This window comes from Nannobrachium achirus (genome assembly GCF_963921795.1).
Source record: "Nannobrachium achirus genome assembly, chromosome: 12".
In the NCBI taxonomy this organism is placed as follows: Eukaryota; Metazoa; Chordata; class Actinopteri; order Myctophiformes; family Myctophidae; genus Nannobrachium; species Nannobrachium achirus.
The window spans coordinates 11735416-11753325 of NC_137832.1; the positions used below are offsets into that span (position 1 = coordinate 11735416).

Genomic DNA, 17910 nt, shown 5'->3' on the forward strand with positions numbered 1-17910 from the left:
GGGTGAACTACTCCTTTAAGTCGTGCTACTTTACTCAGTACTCTACCTCCCTCTGGTGGTAGAGTACTGTAAATACAACAACGTGCGAACACAACAGCAAGATTTGTGAACTGTTGCGATAGAAGGCTAGAGACTGGAACACACAACCACCCTAATATAAGGACTTCAATCTACAAACCATTGATTGACATCTAGACCTACAGCACATACAGTATGAAACAGAGCTGCTACCTTTAAATGTATTTTACATCTGAGTTTGTATTTTTTTTTATACTATTTACATTGTATAGAGAAAAAAAAAATTCTGCTATTTATTCCAAAATCGTTATTACCTATATAAAATGACAATAGTGTGTACCAAATGTATAATTGTGTTCCCCATTGTCGACATGCTTACAACCAACTAGCCAATCGCAGCGTGCCGTCCGTTCGGGCCATGGGATGCATGGACTTTCAACCAGTAGGCGTAGGGTTCCGCTGCGGTCACTTCCTCTCGTCGGCTCATTTGGCGGCAGCGTTGAACCAGACTGGTGGTGTTTTGCGTGTATTAGTAGACAAAACCGACACATTTTATTATTTTAAGGACATTCAGTTGAGTTCAATCATAAGTTATAAAACAATGCCTCGTGTCCTGAACGCCATTGTGGCTGTGTGTCCTAACATGGGCATCGGAAACAAAGGGGACCTACCCTGGCATCCCATACGACTCAGGTACGTGAATCTCGATTCTCGCGACAGTAACAACAACACAAATAACAGATCTACAAGCTAACAACGTGTCGCGATTAGAGGGGCGAGCGACAATGTCGTACTAGGGAGTAGAATGGAGGCTACGCGCGAGCAGCGCGCGCGCACACACACACACACACACACACACACACACACACACACACACACACACACACACACACACACACTCTCTCTCTCTCTCTCTCTCTCTCTCTCTCTCTCTCTCTCTCTCTCTCTCTCTCTCTCTCTCTCTCTCTCTCTCTCTCTCTCTCTCTCTCTCTCTCTCTCTCTCTCTCTCTCTCTCACACACACACACACACTCTTCTGTCTGGCTAATGCCTCATTCACATAGGGAGCTTTATATCTAAAGTCTTTTTTGTCTAGTTCTTGAAAGCTGGCTGACCGACCGGCAGAGTCGAGTGACAGGTACCTCATTTGCATAAAAATAAAGCTGGACACGCTCATTTGCATAAAAATAAAGCTGCATGGTTTTTACCAAGCTGCCTGGTTGTTTAGCTTACTTATTGTTATAACTTTATATCTGCAGTCTGTCATTTCGTCCAGAATGCATTTTCTGTATGCGTGTGTCGGTCTGTCTATCCCAGGGGTCTTCAACGTTTTCAGGCCAAAGACCCCTTAGTTGAGAGAGAGATGAAGCAGGGACCCCCACATCCTTTTCATAGATTCCATATAGTTTCATTGTTTGACAGCACAATCATCGGTGTATTTTCTATTCATGCCAATTTGTGTTTTCAGATACGTATTTAACCACATCAACCGTCAATTAATAAACGTAACAAACTTGACCTTTGATTCTGTACTTAGTCTGCTCTTTTTCCCCTCTACACCAAACCTCTTTGCCGAAAATAGCCGATAGTGTTGCCGTTGTGAGCTTGTAGATCTGCTATTTTTGGCAAAAGTTCTCAGGATAGGGCTAGGGTTCAAGTGGTTAATATAAAAACAAATCTCACAAAGATTTGGAGGACCCCCTTTAGTAACTCTGAGGTCCTGGACCCCCTATTGAAGACCCCTGGTCTATCCTATTGTGGGTATAGACCTGTCTTGTCTTGTCTTGTCTTGTCTTGTCTTGTCTTGTCTTGTCTTGTCTGTCTGTCTGTCTGTCTGTCTGAATGTCTTTGTGGCCTACTGTAGATAATAACAAGGACTTTGTCTAGCCTACTAAAGCCCCTATCAGAGTCCAAGGTGAAGAGCATATCACCGCAAATTTTAGGTGTAATGAGCTATCCACCTAAAGTGAGAAAATAAGTGGAGGCCATCATAGTCAGTCACGGTGAAGTCCTATCACTGTGACTGACTGGTCTAGATTGATCAATCAGTGAACGGGGTGATGGGCTGATCTGTCTGTAAGTAAAAACAGAGAGATGTGTCGGGAGTGGGACTCGCGGTGGATAGCTCTTCACCGCGAGTAATGACGTAATGTTGTAGTTTTATTACTTAAAAAGACTACACCGCGGTGGATAGCTTATCACCGCAGTGCCTTATAGAGACTGTCTGTTTGTCTGTCTGTCTGTCTGTCTAGCATATATGGGCAACTGGTGGCCCAGGGGCCACATGCTCTATTAGTAGTTGAAGGACTAGTATAGTGGTATTAAAATGTTAGTCTTTTTTATGTCCAATGGATTTGTATTTAAGTCCATAAAGTGTAACTAAATCCACTTGAATTTAGTCGCAGCACGATATGTTTTGAGCTTGTAGCTCGGCTATTTTTGCTACTCTCACTGGATTCGAGAGGTTTTTGCTCGACAGTAACAATAGGGATGTGGCCCACTGGAGTGAGTGTGTATAGTGGCCCTCTCCATCATCAAAGTTGCCCTCCCCTGGTCTAGCCTATTGCAGATACAGAGATAATATAATGGTGAAACTGATCATAAAATAGACGTTCTTGTACGTTCTGTAATCTGTAGTTGCATGTACTTGTAACAATAGCGACAATGAAGGAACATCCTCCTTATTGTAAATTGCTTTGGATTAAAAGCGTCTGCTAAATGCCTAAACTGTAAACTGTAAACTCAAGGACCCCCGTGTGGTCCCTGGGCCGCACGTTGAGAAAACGGTATGGTTAGAGTGACAGCATACATTGGCGTAACTGCACGTTTCAACTTTTTATGTTTGTTTCATAAATTAAATGCCCTACTTCACCATACAAATAGTAGTGAAAATAGCAGATCTACAAGCTCACAACAATACGTCACATTTGTTACACTTAGAACTGCTATTTTGACCTTTAGTTTTCTTCTTTTTAATGATAATTAAAAAGAAAAGTGGTTTTGGACATACAAGGATTCCATCAAACAGCACTGCAAAGCCATGTCTGCTGGTGTGTGTTCAGAGTCCACAGTCCATAATGTTTGTTGCACAAGACCAGTCCTATTGACCGATGACCCGGTCATAGTTATTGTCTCAGGAATGGAGGGAAAACCGAAAAAGTCTCATTTAAAGTGACACTAATGTAGGGGTTTTCAAAGTGGGTGACGGGGCACCCTGGGTTGCCGTGACGGCCTTAAGTACAAAGTTATTTTCAGTCAGTTCTAACCAAAATGGCTATTATCTCAACATAATCAGAAACGACAGAAAACTCGCGACAGAAACTTCTGTCGCACAAAACTAGTGAAAACAGCCGAACTACAAGCACGAGGCGCTGTGTGCTTGTAGATCTGCTGTTTTCACTAGTTTAGTACATTTTATAGATGATAAATACAAAACGAACGGTTTTGGACATACAAGGTTTCCACCCGACAACGACGATATGCTATAAATATAAGGTGCTGGGAGTGAAAATTATAATGTAGGGGTGCCTCGGATTGAAAAAATATTCATGGGGTGCCCTGAGACAAGAAAGTTTGGGAACCCCTGCACTAATGAACAGCTGAATGGTGGACCAAAAATACATAATGTAATGCAGACCTTTTTGTTTATTTAATCTAATCCCACAGGGGTAAATTCAGCTTCCCATGGCAGCTACTCGGGTGGCCATATTGAGTGCTCAGAGGGGTAGTCTGTCGAATCAGACTCTTGACTCCCACAATTTTCAAATGCTTCCGTCTAGGGAATAGGGATGGGCATTTAATCGGTCACCATATTGGTATCGGCCAGATGTTGGCCATAAAGATCTTATGACATCAAATATAATTATTTTTTTATTTTATTTTTAGGCTTTTTCAAGTTTCCTTATCTCAATTACACAAAAGAAAAAACCCGGAACTTTCAACATTCAGTGTTTTTTCTGTAATCTGTAGTTTTTTAAATACTATTCTCAGTAAAGTGCCACGTACGCCTCATCATCCAGTGGAGGGTGTGGTTGTAGGGGAGGGTGAACGGAACAACCAAAGTGCTGAATGGTAAATGGTGCATTGGACCGATGCAAACATGTTGTAAAGTAACAGCAAAGCAATATTGGTATTGAACTGATATCAAAATAATATATCGGTTTTAGTCTATTTTATTTTATAATTATGTTGAAAGAAAATAATAATAACGTGTTCTGGGGAAGCTTTCAAAAGTAAAGAAAATAATAAATACATTCAAGCTGTTTATGTTGGGATATTTCAGTAACGGTGCATCCCTAGCCATGGAATAAAGATGCATTGCTTTTTCAAATTCAGCGACACAAAATCCCCTACTGTATTTGGCAAAGAACCACTATCTAAAAATATTTTGTTCAATGTGTCATTGTCTCCACCAGCCGAAGGCATGGGGGAGAGTATGTTTTCCTCTCCGTCCGTGCGTCCGTCTGTCCGTGCGTCCGTCCGTGCGTCCTCGCAGTTTGTGAGCGCCAAATCTCAGTCGCCGTTGGCCCGGTCGCTGCCAAAGTGAGCACACACATTCCCTGGATGCCAATCTAGAACCTCTGCCCTAAATTTTTCAAATGGGCCTTTTCTAGCGCCAACTAGTGGCTGATGTTTGCTAAACACATTTCTGTGCACTACTCTTACAGATTTTGTCCAAAAATCCTACAAATCGGTAGGCAATATCTCGACAGTCATGTGATCGACACGGATCTGTCCGATTTTGCATATTCCATCCTGATTGGCTAAGAGTGGCTTCCAAAGTTTGTGGGATTGAGCCGTTTTGAACAAAATGCCTCAAATCACAAACGCAAAGTGCAATTATCATGAAATCGCGCACACGCGTTCCCACTAGGCCGAGGAAGAAATGCCACTTATTATTTTTTTAATCAGCCTCATGGTGGCGCTATAACAGCCCGATTTGTGGTTTTATCCACCGATCAGTTTCAAACTTTGTAAGCGCACTCCCTAGAGCAGTGCTACTCAACCCGCGGCCCGCGGGCCGCATGCGGCCCTTTCCGCATGTCTGTGCGGCCCGTCATGATCATGACAAAAAAAATATGATTTTTCTAAGCCTGTCAAAGTTAACGCGAAACGCAAAACGCGGTGATGTTTGACCCTCCGTGCACTCCGTAGTTAGGGATAAGAGTCAGGAAGCGAATGCAGTAGCAGTGCAGAGATGCAGGCGCTACACTAGAGCTACAGTACAACGAGACAGTCAGACAGACAAATATGCGGAGATTTTGCAGCAGACAACCACAGTCGGGCTCACTGGAGCGGAGACGCATGACGGTCGTGCGATATGAACGGCCGCGAATCCCGCAATCGTCATGTTTCAGGCTAATGAAGACCTAGCCCTTGTCTCCGCTGCTTGTCTCTCCCTCCGCGACTCCGCCAGTCAGCTCCAACTATAACTCTATGGCACCGACAGTGCAAGCATTCCAACAGATCGCGCTGCAGCCAAGGAACTATGCTTATTAACACAAATCTCCTCCAACGAGCTGTTGTGTTTTACAAAGCTCAAAGCATCAAACTGTTTTACAAGTACAGTGCATCTGAGGGGGAGTTGAACTGTACTTGAGTTATTTTTCCATACAATAACTCTCTTCACCAAAATAGCCGATCTACAAGCTCACAATGCATCTTGTGGTGAGCTTGTAGATCGGCTATTTTTGGTGAATGTCCACCAAGAATAGGGATGCTGGGGTTTGAGTGATTGAATAATAAGTATAAACGTTTATTTATTTTAAATCCGTCCTATTAATGAAAAGGAGTGTTAGTGGCATGAGAATACCCATACCCAGACACAGACACAGGGGAGGTTACAAAAAGGTTGAACCAGAACTGTTCATTTTCACTTCACATTTTGTGAATAAAGCCTAATTTGTCATCAATTTCATCATTCCATCCATGACAATCTTTTGGTTCAATGAGGTTTGGCCTGGCTTATGGAAATGTGGCTGTTTTCTGTGCGTTTCCTTAATTATTAGACTGTGTACTGTACAAAATCAATGTAAACGTCCAAAATAGGACCGTCATTTTTAGCTTGCGGCCCTTTGGACTTTTGGTATTTTGCTAAGTGGCCCCTGAGCCATCTCAAGTTGAGTAGCCCTGCCCTAGAGGCTAAGGACAAACCTTTGCCCTGCATTTTTCACATCAGCCTTTTATAGCGCCACCTTTGGGCCGACTTATGTAAAACACATTTTTGGATATTACTCCTTGAGATTTTATCCAAAAATCATGCAAATCGGTACACAGTATCTCTATAGTCATGTGATCAAGTCCGATCCGTCTGATATTTCATATTCCATCCTGATTGGCTAATATTAGCTTCCAAAGTTTGCAGGATTGCTCCGTTTTTGAACAAAATGCCTCAAATCATCAACGCAGCTTGCGATTACCGTGACATTTGCCACACATATTCCCACTAGGTCAAGGAACAAATGCTACCTTTTTAACATTGTCCTGTTATAGCGCCACCAGCAGGTAGACTTTAGCAAAACACATTTTTGGAACACAATGCTTGAAATCATGCATGCAGCGTCCGATTGCCATGAAAGATCTAAGGTGAAGAACATATGCCACCCTTTTTACATTGGCCTATTATACAGTAGCACCACCAGGACGCACGGCCTGGTGGAGACCTGTGCTCGGAAGAGCACTGCTTCTAGTTTACAATGTTATTATGTGTCCTTGTTACTGACCAAGTCTTTATTTTATTACAGTAATGAATTCAAACATTTCCGAAAGATGACATCAACTCCATCTGCTGAAGGTAACTGACGTTTATGGTTTACTTCATATACTATAAATGAATTATTCATCTCCATATAATTTTGTTGTTGTTTTTTGTAAATTGATTCTGTCATAATAAACTATCAGTGACAATAGCCAATCTATAACAGTGGTTCCCAAACAGTGGGTCGGGATCCATCACGACACGGACACATTTTTATGGGTTGCCAGTGAAATGTCAGATTAAAAAAGATAATATATACATATATATGTATATATATATATATATATATATACACAGTATATTATTATTATTTCAAAAGAAAAAATCTTACAATTTAGAAAACTCGATTAGAAGAAATAACCTTTAAGAAGTAGTGAAAATAGCCAAGCTTCGAAATCTGCTATTTTCACCAGTTGGGTGCCGGAGAGACTAAAACGTTTGGGAACCACTGATTGGCTATTTTTACTATTTTACACACAAATGATCAAAAAGGAATGGGTTTGGACATGAAAGGTTTCCACCCACCCAACAGCGACAGATCGTTCATTACTGAGGTATTATTAAATGACACATCGAAAATAGGGAGGTCAGGTTGAAAGTGGTTAAGTGTGTGTGGTGTGTGGGTTATCCAATTTTATTGAACCAAAAATCGTATTAACCTAACCCTAAATATTAGCTGCATTTAGCTACGGTAGTCAAACAGGATTTTAATCATCATTCAGTGTGTCATGATTGGCTGGGGGAACAGGGATGTGTGTTGTGATTGGCTAGGTAAAAAACGGGCTGTTGTGGTGGTGTTCTTTAGGGAAACAGAACGTGGTGATCATGGGCAGAAAGACGTGGTTCTCCATCCCGGAGAAGAACAGACCCCTCGGCGGAAGGATTAACGTTGTCCTCAGCAGAGAACTCAAGTGTGTATATCTACCAGATATATGGGCTTAACCCATTCAGAACGGGTACACATTATGGTGTATTATTATTTTATGCTTTAACTATTGAAAAATAGCAGATATACAAGCTCACAGCGCGGCACCGAGTGCCGCGCTGCGAGCTAGTAGATCTGCTATTTTTGAAAAATCGTGAACATTTGAATTTTGACCCGATTCCATAAGTGTCTTTTGAATCCTTCTAAGGTCTTTTGAAAAACCTATGTTTCTATGTCAGCAATCTGGCTAAACATCAAAGAAAATGTCCTTTTCACTTAACTGGAGCTCAGTTAGTCTGTTCTTGAGAGACTACTGTGTCAGTGGTTCTCAAACCTTTTCATGTGAAGGACCCCCAAAATGATATGTATTTGACCACGGACCCCCATCTCAAAATATCTAGTTCCAGGGACCACCCAGAAGCAAAATTTGAGTTACAAACGTTTGCTTTGAAAATACATATATTCAAAGATTTGCACACATTTTCACGACTTTTTCCAAAAAATAGCAGATCTACAAGCTCGCAGCGCGGCACTCTGTGCCGCAATGTGAACTTGTATATCTGCTATTTTTCACTGGTTAAAGCATTCAATAATTCTAGGCTTAAATTGATGACATCAGGGATCTCCATTAGGGATGGGACGATATGTGATATTATCGTTTATCGTGATAAAAAAACACTCACAATAATCGTATCGTGGAGATTCAATTTATTTCGATATTGTCCTCCGTCATGCACTGGGATCAATTCACCTTTTATTTGCCGAGCTACATATCTGGTACCACTTAAAAACCCTCTATAATTAATAAAAGGTACTTATAATATATGTACTTGATACAGCCTTTTTTCACTCAAATGTTCCGCCCCAGGCTAATGGATGTTGATTATCGCGATAATATCATTAATCGCGATTTCTTTTGTCACAATAATCGTGATATAACATTCTCATATCGTCCCTCCCTAATCTCCATATAAGGGCATAAAAGGGACAATGAATTTGCAAGTGTGATTCGCGTCGTGACAACCACAATGCTTATCATGAGACTGACACAATATGTCCATACTGTAAATATGGGCAAACCCAGATATGGGCTTAAAGGAGTATTGTTTTTTTTTTTGTTTTTTTTTTTTCCTATTGATTACACCATGGAGACTTGAGTTCGATAATATTTTGTGTTTTTTGTCGCATTCCTAAGACAATAATTTCATTACCATTAATTTACCCCCATTAATTCCGGATGTGGACCCATATGCATTTAGCTCGAGCTTGTAGATCTGCTGTTTTGAAGTTGTGAGTGATATGAGATGATAATCTAAATCTACAAAGTAACTAGTAAACTACATTTTTAAGATACTTGCAGTGGAGTAAAAGGACAATATTGTCCTCTGAGATGGAGTAGAAGTAAAAGTATTTTTGTAAGTACTGAACAAAGTAAAAAAGAAAAAAAATGCACCCAAATTGTACTCAAGTGCAGTACTTGAGTAAATGTACTTGGATACCTTACTACGCCACTGGCTCATGCATTGACCAGCTGTCAATTGACCCCACAGAGAAGCACCGCCGGGCGCACACCACTTGGCCTCCGACTTCAGCTCAGCACTCCGCCTGCTGGACACGGCCGAGATGGCGGACAGAGCCGACCAGGTCTGGGTCATAGGAGGCAGTTCTCTCTACAAGGTACCAATGCATCATCAACCGGGACGTGCAGATATTTGTGACCGAAGGTCGCGGTTTAGTATGTGAAATGTTGGCTCCGTCCGCCTGGACGTCTTGACAGTAGAGGTGGGTGATATGGTCAAGGTGATAATTGTCGTTGAGACGATACAATGTCTCCACAATATGCCTTTTCAGAGATATCGTATATATATCGTGATACAATTGAGGGAGCCTGTTTAATCGTTAATACAGAGATTCATTGCAGAATTCATTTAAACCTGCATTTTGTTCTAAATCAGCAGCTCTCAAACTTTAAAATTTCAAGGTCTCCACTTAACTCTGACAGTATACAAATGAAACCAAATGGACCCTTACGGGTCCATTTGGTTTCATTTGTATACTGTCAGAGTTACATACTTGTAAAGTTCAATTTAGACCTCCCAAAAGGAACCCAGAGAGTCTAGTTTTTGTCAAGTAACTTGAAAAATAACCATAAAAACCAATATGAAAAAATAATCGTGATAAAATCGTTTATCGTGAAACAGCTTGGGAAAATATCGCCCACCCCTACTTGACAGACTTTTTTTTACGGTCTATGGGTTTGCCGCTCTGAGATCATGCTCTGACTTCACTGTGATGTCAGGGGAACCACACTAACAGAATCCCTTTCATGCCTGTAGCTGCCCTCGGTTAAGAATATAGATGAAGCGGATGTTTCCAAACGGGTGCTTTTATTTTGAAGATGATTTATTTTCTTCACACATTGAAGCATCATCGAACACCGTGAAAACTATGGGGATAGAATAAATAATACTACAAATACATTCCTTTCATAATTTCACGACCACTGCATTCATGGTCTGGAAAGGGCACTTTTTTATAGACGGATAACAGGGCAGGGGCTCAAGCCCCCTTTGATGTCTATGTGTGCACTTGCCTGGTCATCAATGTTAACACATCTACTGCCTTTTAATCTGAAAGAATGCTTGGTGCCGCGCCGCTTTCTCCGTAGGCCTCCGCTATTATTTTGAAGTGCCCGAAGAGGGTTGTTTTTGTTTTTTTGGATTATCACTTGACAGCAACGATTACGTCATCTAGTCACATGACAGTGTGAGCCCAGAAGAGAAACATGGCTGCGCCCAGCCCGAGTCTATTGTGTACAGTATGCAGACCACGCTTTTTATAAAAATGTCTCTTGAGTAAATGAAGTCTCTTTATGGGCCTCTCAATGGATTTACTATGGCGGAGCTTCACTTCGCGTGCACGCCCAACGTGCGTTTTAAACAAATCGCGGACATTACCGATGCGGGCGGGTCCGGAGCGACGTACAGTAAGTAATTATACCTTTACTGTAAATACAGTAAGATTCACAGTCATCACCGTCAACGGCACCATGATTTTAACCCTTTCAATGACAGTGAGGATTGTCAACGGCAGCAGAACTGTTAATGTGTAAGAGCGACCACATGGAGTTGACAGGGAAGTCGTGTGGGACCGCGTGACTGCTTTGCCCTTGAACGGTTCTGATAGGACAATGCTGTCCATGTATTTCTGGCAGCCACAGCATCTGTGAACACCCAGACATGTCTAATATGATTCTTTTGGATATCACTGCTACTTTAAATTTTTTTTTTTCCGAAAACCCAAAAACTGAACCAAAACCAGTATATATAGCCGATCTACAAGCTCACAGCGCGTCGCGAGCTTGTAGATCGGCAATGTTTTGCGGGACATTTTTGCAGTAGTTGGACATACATTTTTCGAAAACATAAAAAGTTGAAAGATGGACAAATGAGGTTTCTGCCTGTTATAAATGACGGTGCATCTGGGATGGCTGTGATGTGAAAGTCTGGACCTTTGACACCACACTTTGTACACACACTCCCTTTGTCGTCAGTTCGGTTGTCATGGAGACCTGGAGCTCAAGGATGACTGTGTGAGAGGCGAGCATATTGTATTTGTTAGGCAGAAACCTTTTATATCTCTATATTTCTACTTTATTTTTTATTTCCCACTTCGTTGCACAAGAGTATCTCACATAGGGCTGTCACGATATGACATTTTACATGACGATTAATTGTCACTCAAATAATTGGCGATTAACGATTTAATTGTGTTTTTGTCGTTGATAATTACATTTCTGTTTGGCTTTTAGGCTTTGAAGTTGTACATGGTAGATATGAGACATAACCTAAATATACAAAGAAATTACTGGCATATTTGACAACTTACTACTTAAAAAATAATAACTTTGATAGTGGAAATAGCCGATCTACAAGCTCACAGTTGTGAGCTTGTAGATCTGCTATTTCCACTATTTCGGAAGTTTTTCAACATTCACGATTATGACGATTATGACACAATAATAATAATTGCGATAATGTCAAATAATCACGATTAGACGATTATGTAATAATTGTGACAGCCCTAATCTCACAACTCTTGTTGAAAATATATTTTAAGATGTAATTTCTGATAAGCAGCAATATGCTTAGATGACTTTTAGGATAAATGTGTGCGACTGTAAAAACGAAACGGAAGTGGGAGAGGAGGCTTCGCATCTGCTTTATCGCTTCTCAAGCCGGATACTCATAATCGGAACTTCCGTCTCCCGGACTGTATGACGGGAGCATTTGCAAATTGTGGGAGTCAACAGTGTGGTGACGCGAGAATAGCTACGATATGGTGTGTGAGTCAGTCCTATATAGGGATGGGACGATACGCGATATTATCGTTTATCGTGATAAAAAACACTCACGATAATCGTATCGTGGAGATTTAATTTATCCTGATATCGTCCTCTGTCATGCACTGGGATCAATTCACCTTTTATTTGCCGAGCTGCATATCCGGTACCACTTAAACCCTCTATAATTGGTAAAAGGTACTTATAATATTCGTACTTGATAAAGTATTTTTTTCACTCCATATCAAATGTCTTTGCCAAAAAAATGCCGATCTACAAGCTCACAACGCGTTGTGAGCTTGTCGATCTGCTATTTTTTGGCAAATGTTCCGCCCCAGGATAATGGATTTTGATTATCGAGATAATATCCTAAATCGCGATTTATTTTGTCACAATAATCGCGATATGACATTTTCATATGGTCCCATCCCTAGTCCTATACAGCAGGGGTTCCCAAACCTTTTTGTCTCAGGGCACCTCATAAATACTTTTTTAATCCGAGGCACCCCTACATTATCATTTTCACTCCCAGCAACTTATATTTATAGCATATCGTCGTTGTAAACCTTGTACGTCCAAAACCGTTCGTTTTGTATTTATCATCTATAAAATGTACTAAACTAGTGAAAACAGCAGATCTACAAGCACACAACGCCTCGCATCGCGAGGCGGTGTGTGCTTGTAGATCGGCTGTTTTCACTAGTTTTCTGCGACAGTCTTGTATGATGAAAGGCTTTGCTTTACCAAAAGACGTAAACATTTGAAACTTGGAGATACAAGGTTTCGGCCCGACAGTGACGATATTTTAGTGATTATGTTGCGAGGAAAACGTTGAGATAACAGCCATTTTGGTTTGAACTGACTGGAAATAACTTTGTACTTCAAGTTTAAAATGATACTAATTATTTTTTCAAGTGTCAAATGATCTCGCGGCACCCCTGGACTGCCGTCACGGCACCCCAGGGTGCCCCGTCACCCACTTTGAAAACCCCTGGTATAAAGACAGGCAGACGGACGTTGTGTTGTTGACCAGCTGTGATGATGTGTGGCTTCCCCAGGAGGTGATGGAGAGACCGGGGACCAGGAGGCTGTTTGTCACGCGCGTCCACAGACAGTTTGACTGTGACACCTTCCTGCCGGAGATCAGCCTGGACAAATACCGCCTCCTGTCGGGGTGAGTTTTTAGGAATGAATGAACCCTAAGAGCAGTGTTTTCTCAAAGACGCAAGTCCGTGGTCTGCCGCAGAATACTTTGATAGTATTTATATTTATCAATGTCACTTCGGTTTAACCCCAGTCTACACCAAATATCTTCTCCAAAAATAGCAGATCTACAAGCTCATAAGGCATTAATGGAAAAGTCAACAATACTTCATTGCACAAGTCGACTCCCACCAGAGAAAGTCGAAGTAAAAAAAAAAAAATCCTTTGTATTTTTTTCTATCGTTATTTTTGCTCTGTGTGTGTGTCTGTACAGCATTCAAACAGTAGGAATCGCCCACCCCTACTGTAATGTTTTATGTTTACAGTAAGCCATTTACCATGAGAGGGAGTGCCAAACAACCCTGAAACAGTGGCAACTTAAGTGCCAAACAACCCTGAAACAGTGGCAACTTAAGTGCCAAACAACCCTGAAACAGTGGTAACTTAGTCAGCCAACAACCCACGACCCTCGAATGGTAAATTGCTTTTCTACCACTTCTACCATATAAATGAAAACACAGTTGTAACTTGCAAGGTTATTTAGTTACTATCATTAATTGTTTCAGAATACACATATACTTCCGCCACAGCATATATTCCCACAAACAACAATGATTGAAGCCACATTCACTGGCCATTGTGGCCAAAAACAAACAAACAAAACTAAAAAGAAATCATAACCTAGGCTACTTGTCATGATGTCGATTCACAGTTATTGACACACTTCCTGAAAAGGTGCAGTTATTGAAATGTAACTCATTTAGTGCTGATCGCGCGATGTCTCGCGAAATATTAAACGGTGTCCAGAGTGCTGATGTCGCTATGTCACGCGAAATATACTGTATATACAGTAAAGCTGGTGTGGGCTCACGCAAAGTGCTCCATTTTCACATCTTTAGAGTCCATTTTCTCAAAAAAATACTTTTGATACCAAGGATGGCATGGCGTTCTCGCAAAAATAGCACAACCATGATAACATAGATCCTCCTTCCTTGATTACCTTCTGAACTGGAACAAAAGTCCTCTCCATACTTCGACCGAAATGTTCGGTGAGTTGTGTTTTCTGACGTGCAAATTTCCGAACTCTCGTTCGGTCCAATGCTTTTCAGAAGTCCCGAGGGATATAATTTTATGGTAGAAAAGGACCTTTTGACCGAAAACAGCGGTTTCGGTCAAAGTATGGACAGGCCTTAACGGTGGGTCAATCGTGAAGGTCGTCAATTGGGAATTGTGAGCTCGATCTACTTCCAGCCTTCAAAATAAGAGAGTGGCCGCGAAAGTAGAAACTGGCCACAATGCCTCGCAACGGCATTGTGAGCATGTAGATCTGCTATTTTCACAATATTTACCTGCGGAACCGAGTCACATTAACCCTCGTAGGATCCTCATGTTTTAGTCACACCCAGGGCCTTCGGGTCACTTTGACCCGGCTCATATTAAACCATTCTAAAGTATTTAGAAATCCCCAAAAATCATATTAAACACAATTTGATTGTCATTATTAACTACTTTACTAACAATTCAATAAATATTTTGTATTATCCCTGCCAGGCCGGGATGGCCAAAGGTGAGGGATTATGTTTTCACTCCTCTGTCTGTGGACAGCTAATCTCAGGCAAATTGGACCAATTAGTGTGAAACTACACACATACACTCCCGGGAGGCCTAGGAAGAACCTCCTCCCCTAATTCTTCACATTTGCCTCTTATAGCGCCACCATCAGGCTGTTGTGTGAACAGCTAATCTCAGGCACCACTTCAGCATCAAACTTGGCACACATACGCCCAGGAGGCCTAGAAAGAAACTCCACTAGAAATCTTTTCCATCTGTCATTTATAGCACCACCATGAGACTGATCTTTGCAAAATATCTTGTTGGTATTACAATATAGACTTTGTCCAAATCTCACACCAATTGGTACATATTATTCCTATTGTCATTTGATCAAGAACTATATGTCAAATATTTCTTGTCCCATTCTGATTTGCACAAAGTGCTACAGGTGCTCTGATGGCACAGTGTCACTGCCACAGAGGTTGTGGATTTGAATCAATCGTGGGGCATCTATGCAAACACAATTGTTGTTCGAGGGAAGGGAAGCTGGGCGGAGAGGTTGATAATTGTACATGTATTCCTACAGCCAGGCTGGGCGGCAGCTGGTTTTGGGAGGGAGGAGTAGGACGAAGGGCGAAGGCCCTACGTCCACTCGGTGGGGGGTCCTCACTGTCAGGTGATTCGGTAGGTGACAACATAGGGGTGACAATACAGCAGTGACAACATAGGGGAGGAATCAATTGGCATAAGGACTGGATTGGGGAGAAAAAGAGGGTAAACCATAATTGGCTACTCAAAATAAAATAAAATAAAAAAGAAATGCTACAAATCACGTCGGAATGCTGTGGAACTTGGAATTTGTAAAGTGGCATAGGGATGAAGTTCCCATTTGGTAGCAAAATGTGCCACTCCCGCAAAAATCGTAAGCATCTTTGGAATCGTGGCCAATCTGAATAGAAAATGTGACACATACTGTAGGCCATGACATTGATCAAATGACCAGAGAAAATCGGTATTGTAAATATCCCCCAAAACTTGTTTTGCTCAATTCTGCCTCATGGTGGCGCTATAACAGGACGATTTGGGGTTGAATATCTTCCTAGGCCTCCCGGGGGAGTACATGTAAAGTTTCACGCTGACTGGTCCAGCGGTGACTGAGATTAGCGGTTCACAGACAGAAGCAACGAAAACATAATCCCTCACCTTTGGCCATCCCGGCCTGGCGGAGATAATATTGAATGAATTGTTATCAATGTAATTTGTAATGGTGAGCAAATTATGTACTCAAAAATCCATATGTCCAATGTTTTTTCAGAAAGAAATGGTCTAAATATTAGCCATTTAGCATACACTTTGAATGGCCGGGTCAAAGTGACCCGAAGACCCTGGGTGTTATATGTTGATACAGGGGGGTGTTGCAAATGCATGACATGTACCATTTTCTTATCACATGTTTAGTACAGTAAATAAGCCAAGCAGAAGAAGTTTCATGGATAAAAACATATTTTAACATACTTTTTCTTGATGTTGAAAATTGAAAACCGGGTCAAAGTGACCCGAAGACCCTACGAGGGTTAAATGTAATACCTACAATTCCATGTGCTTGTCAGGATGTGTGTCCCCAGTTCAAATATGTTTATTTTGGGGGTCACAGCCTAAAAAGGTTTGAGAACCCCTGGTATAGAGCATTAACAAATTCATCCACCAGCTGCATTGACAACTCATTCTAATGACTTCCTATAACTATATATTTTTTAAAGGGAAAACAATACAAAAATAAAAAATAAGCGAATATTCGACTTTGAATAGTGACTTTGATATTTGAATATTCAAATATTTGGTGAATGCCCTAGTATGTAATATGTCATGTTTTATGTTTACAGTATGTAATATGTATGTTTTACGTTTACAGTATGTAATATGTCATGTTTTATGTTTACAGTATGTAATATGTCATGTTTTACGTTTACAGTATGTAATATGTATGTTTTACGTTTACAGTATGTAATATGTCATGTTTTATGTTTACAGTACAGTATTTTCTGGACTATAAGGCGCACCTGACTATAAGGCGCACTGTCAATGAATGGTCTATTTTCAAACTGTTTTCATATATAAGGCGCACCTGACTATAAGGCGCACATAATAGACGCTACCGTTGCGTTATGCATCAAACAGATGGAGCTGTGCTAAAGGGAATGTCAATGTCAATGAATGATCCATATATAAGGCGCACTGGACTATAAGGCGCACTGTCGTTTTTTGAGAAAATTAAAGGCTTTTAAGTGCGCCTTATAGTCCGGAAAATACGGTATGTAATATGTCATGTTTTATGTTTACAGGGTTGCAGGTGTACCAGAAGGCCTACAGGAGGAGAACGGCGTCCAGTACAGCTTTGAAGTCTATGAGAGCACGGACCACTGAGCTGTGATGTGATGTCATTCTGTCACTGTCATGTAAATAGCTCTGAGTGCATCACTGCTTCATCTTTTATGCCCTTGCTGTCGGGGCAGAAATATTCTATCTCCATATTTCAATATTTCTTTTCATAGTTTAATGCCAGACTTTGTACAAAGGTATCCCACGAAACAAAAGTAGTGTAATCATATTGAGAGCTTAAAGGGATAGTTATATTTATTTTTCCTATCGGTTATTCACCCATGGAGACTTGTTTGTTTGTTTTTGTTTTTTTGTAGCATACCTGCCAATACTTTGATGACCTGCAGTGGTTCCCTATGGCAGGGGTTTTCAAAGTGGGTGACGGGGCACCCTGGGGTGCCGCGACGGCAGTCCAGGGGTGCCGCGAGATAATTTGATAATCTTTGGAATTTATTTGGACACTTGAAAAAATATTTAGTATCATTTTAAACTATAAGTACAAGTTATTTTCTGTCAGTTCTAACCAAAATGGCTATTCTCTCAAGGTTTTCCTTGCAAACATAATCACTAAAATGTTGTCACTGTCGGGCAGAAACCTAGTGTCTCCAAGTTTCAAATGTGTACGTCTTTTGGTAAAGCAAAGCCCTGCTTCATCATACAAGACTGTCGCACAAAACAAAACTAGTGAAAACAGCCGATCTACAAGCACACAATGTGCTTGTAGATCTGCTGT

At 41.1% G+C, this 17910-nt stretch overlaps 1 protein-coding gene across 1 annotated transcript; it reads left to right on the forward strand.

Moving 5' to 3' along the window:
* Positions 1 to 565: 565 nt before the first annotated feature.
* LOC308295299 (dihydrofolate reductase-like) lies at positions 566 to 17607 on the forward strand. The gene is made up of 6 exons (XM_080738332.1): positions 566 to 711; positions 6761 to 6810; positions 7580 to 7685; positions 9250 to 9376; positions 13100 to 13215; positions 17141 to 17607. The coding sequence occupies exons 1-6, from the start codon at positions 620 to 622 to the stop codon at positions 17220 to 17222; spliced, it is 573 nt and encodes a 190-aa protein (XP_080594458.1). The 5' UTR covers positions 566 to 619; the 3' UTR covers positions 17223 to 17607.
* Positions 17608 to 17910: the final 303 nt, after the last annotated feature.

Coding starts and splice junctions, on each gene's coding strand:
- LOC308295299 (XM_080738332.1), top strand. CDS start 620: ATGCCTCGTGTCCTGAACGCCATTGTGGCTGTGTGTCCTAACATGGGC. Junction 712..6,760: donor TGGCATCCCATACGACTCAG/GTACGTGAATCT, acceptor ATTTTATTACAG/TAATGAATTCAAACATTTCC. Junction 6,811..7,579: donor ATCAACTCCATCTGCTGAAG/GTAACTGACGTT, acceptor GGTGTTCTTTAG/GGAAACAGAACGTGGTGATC.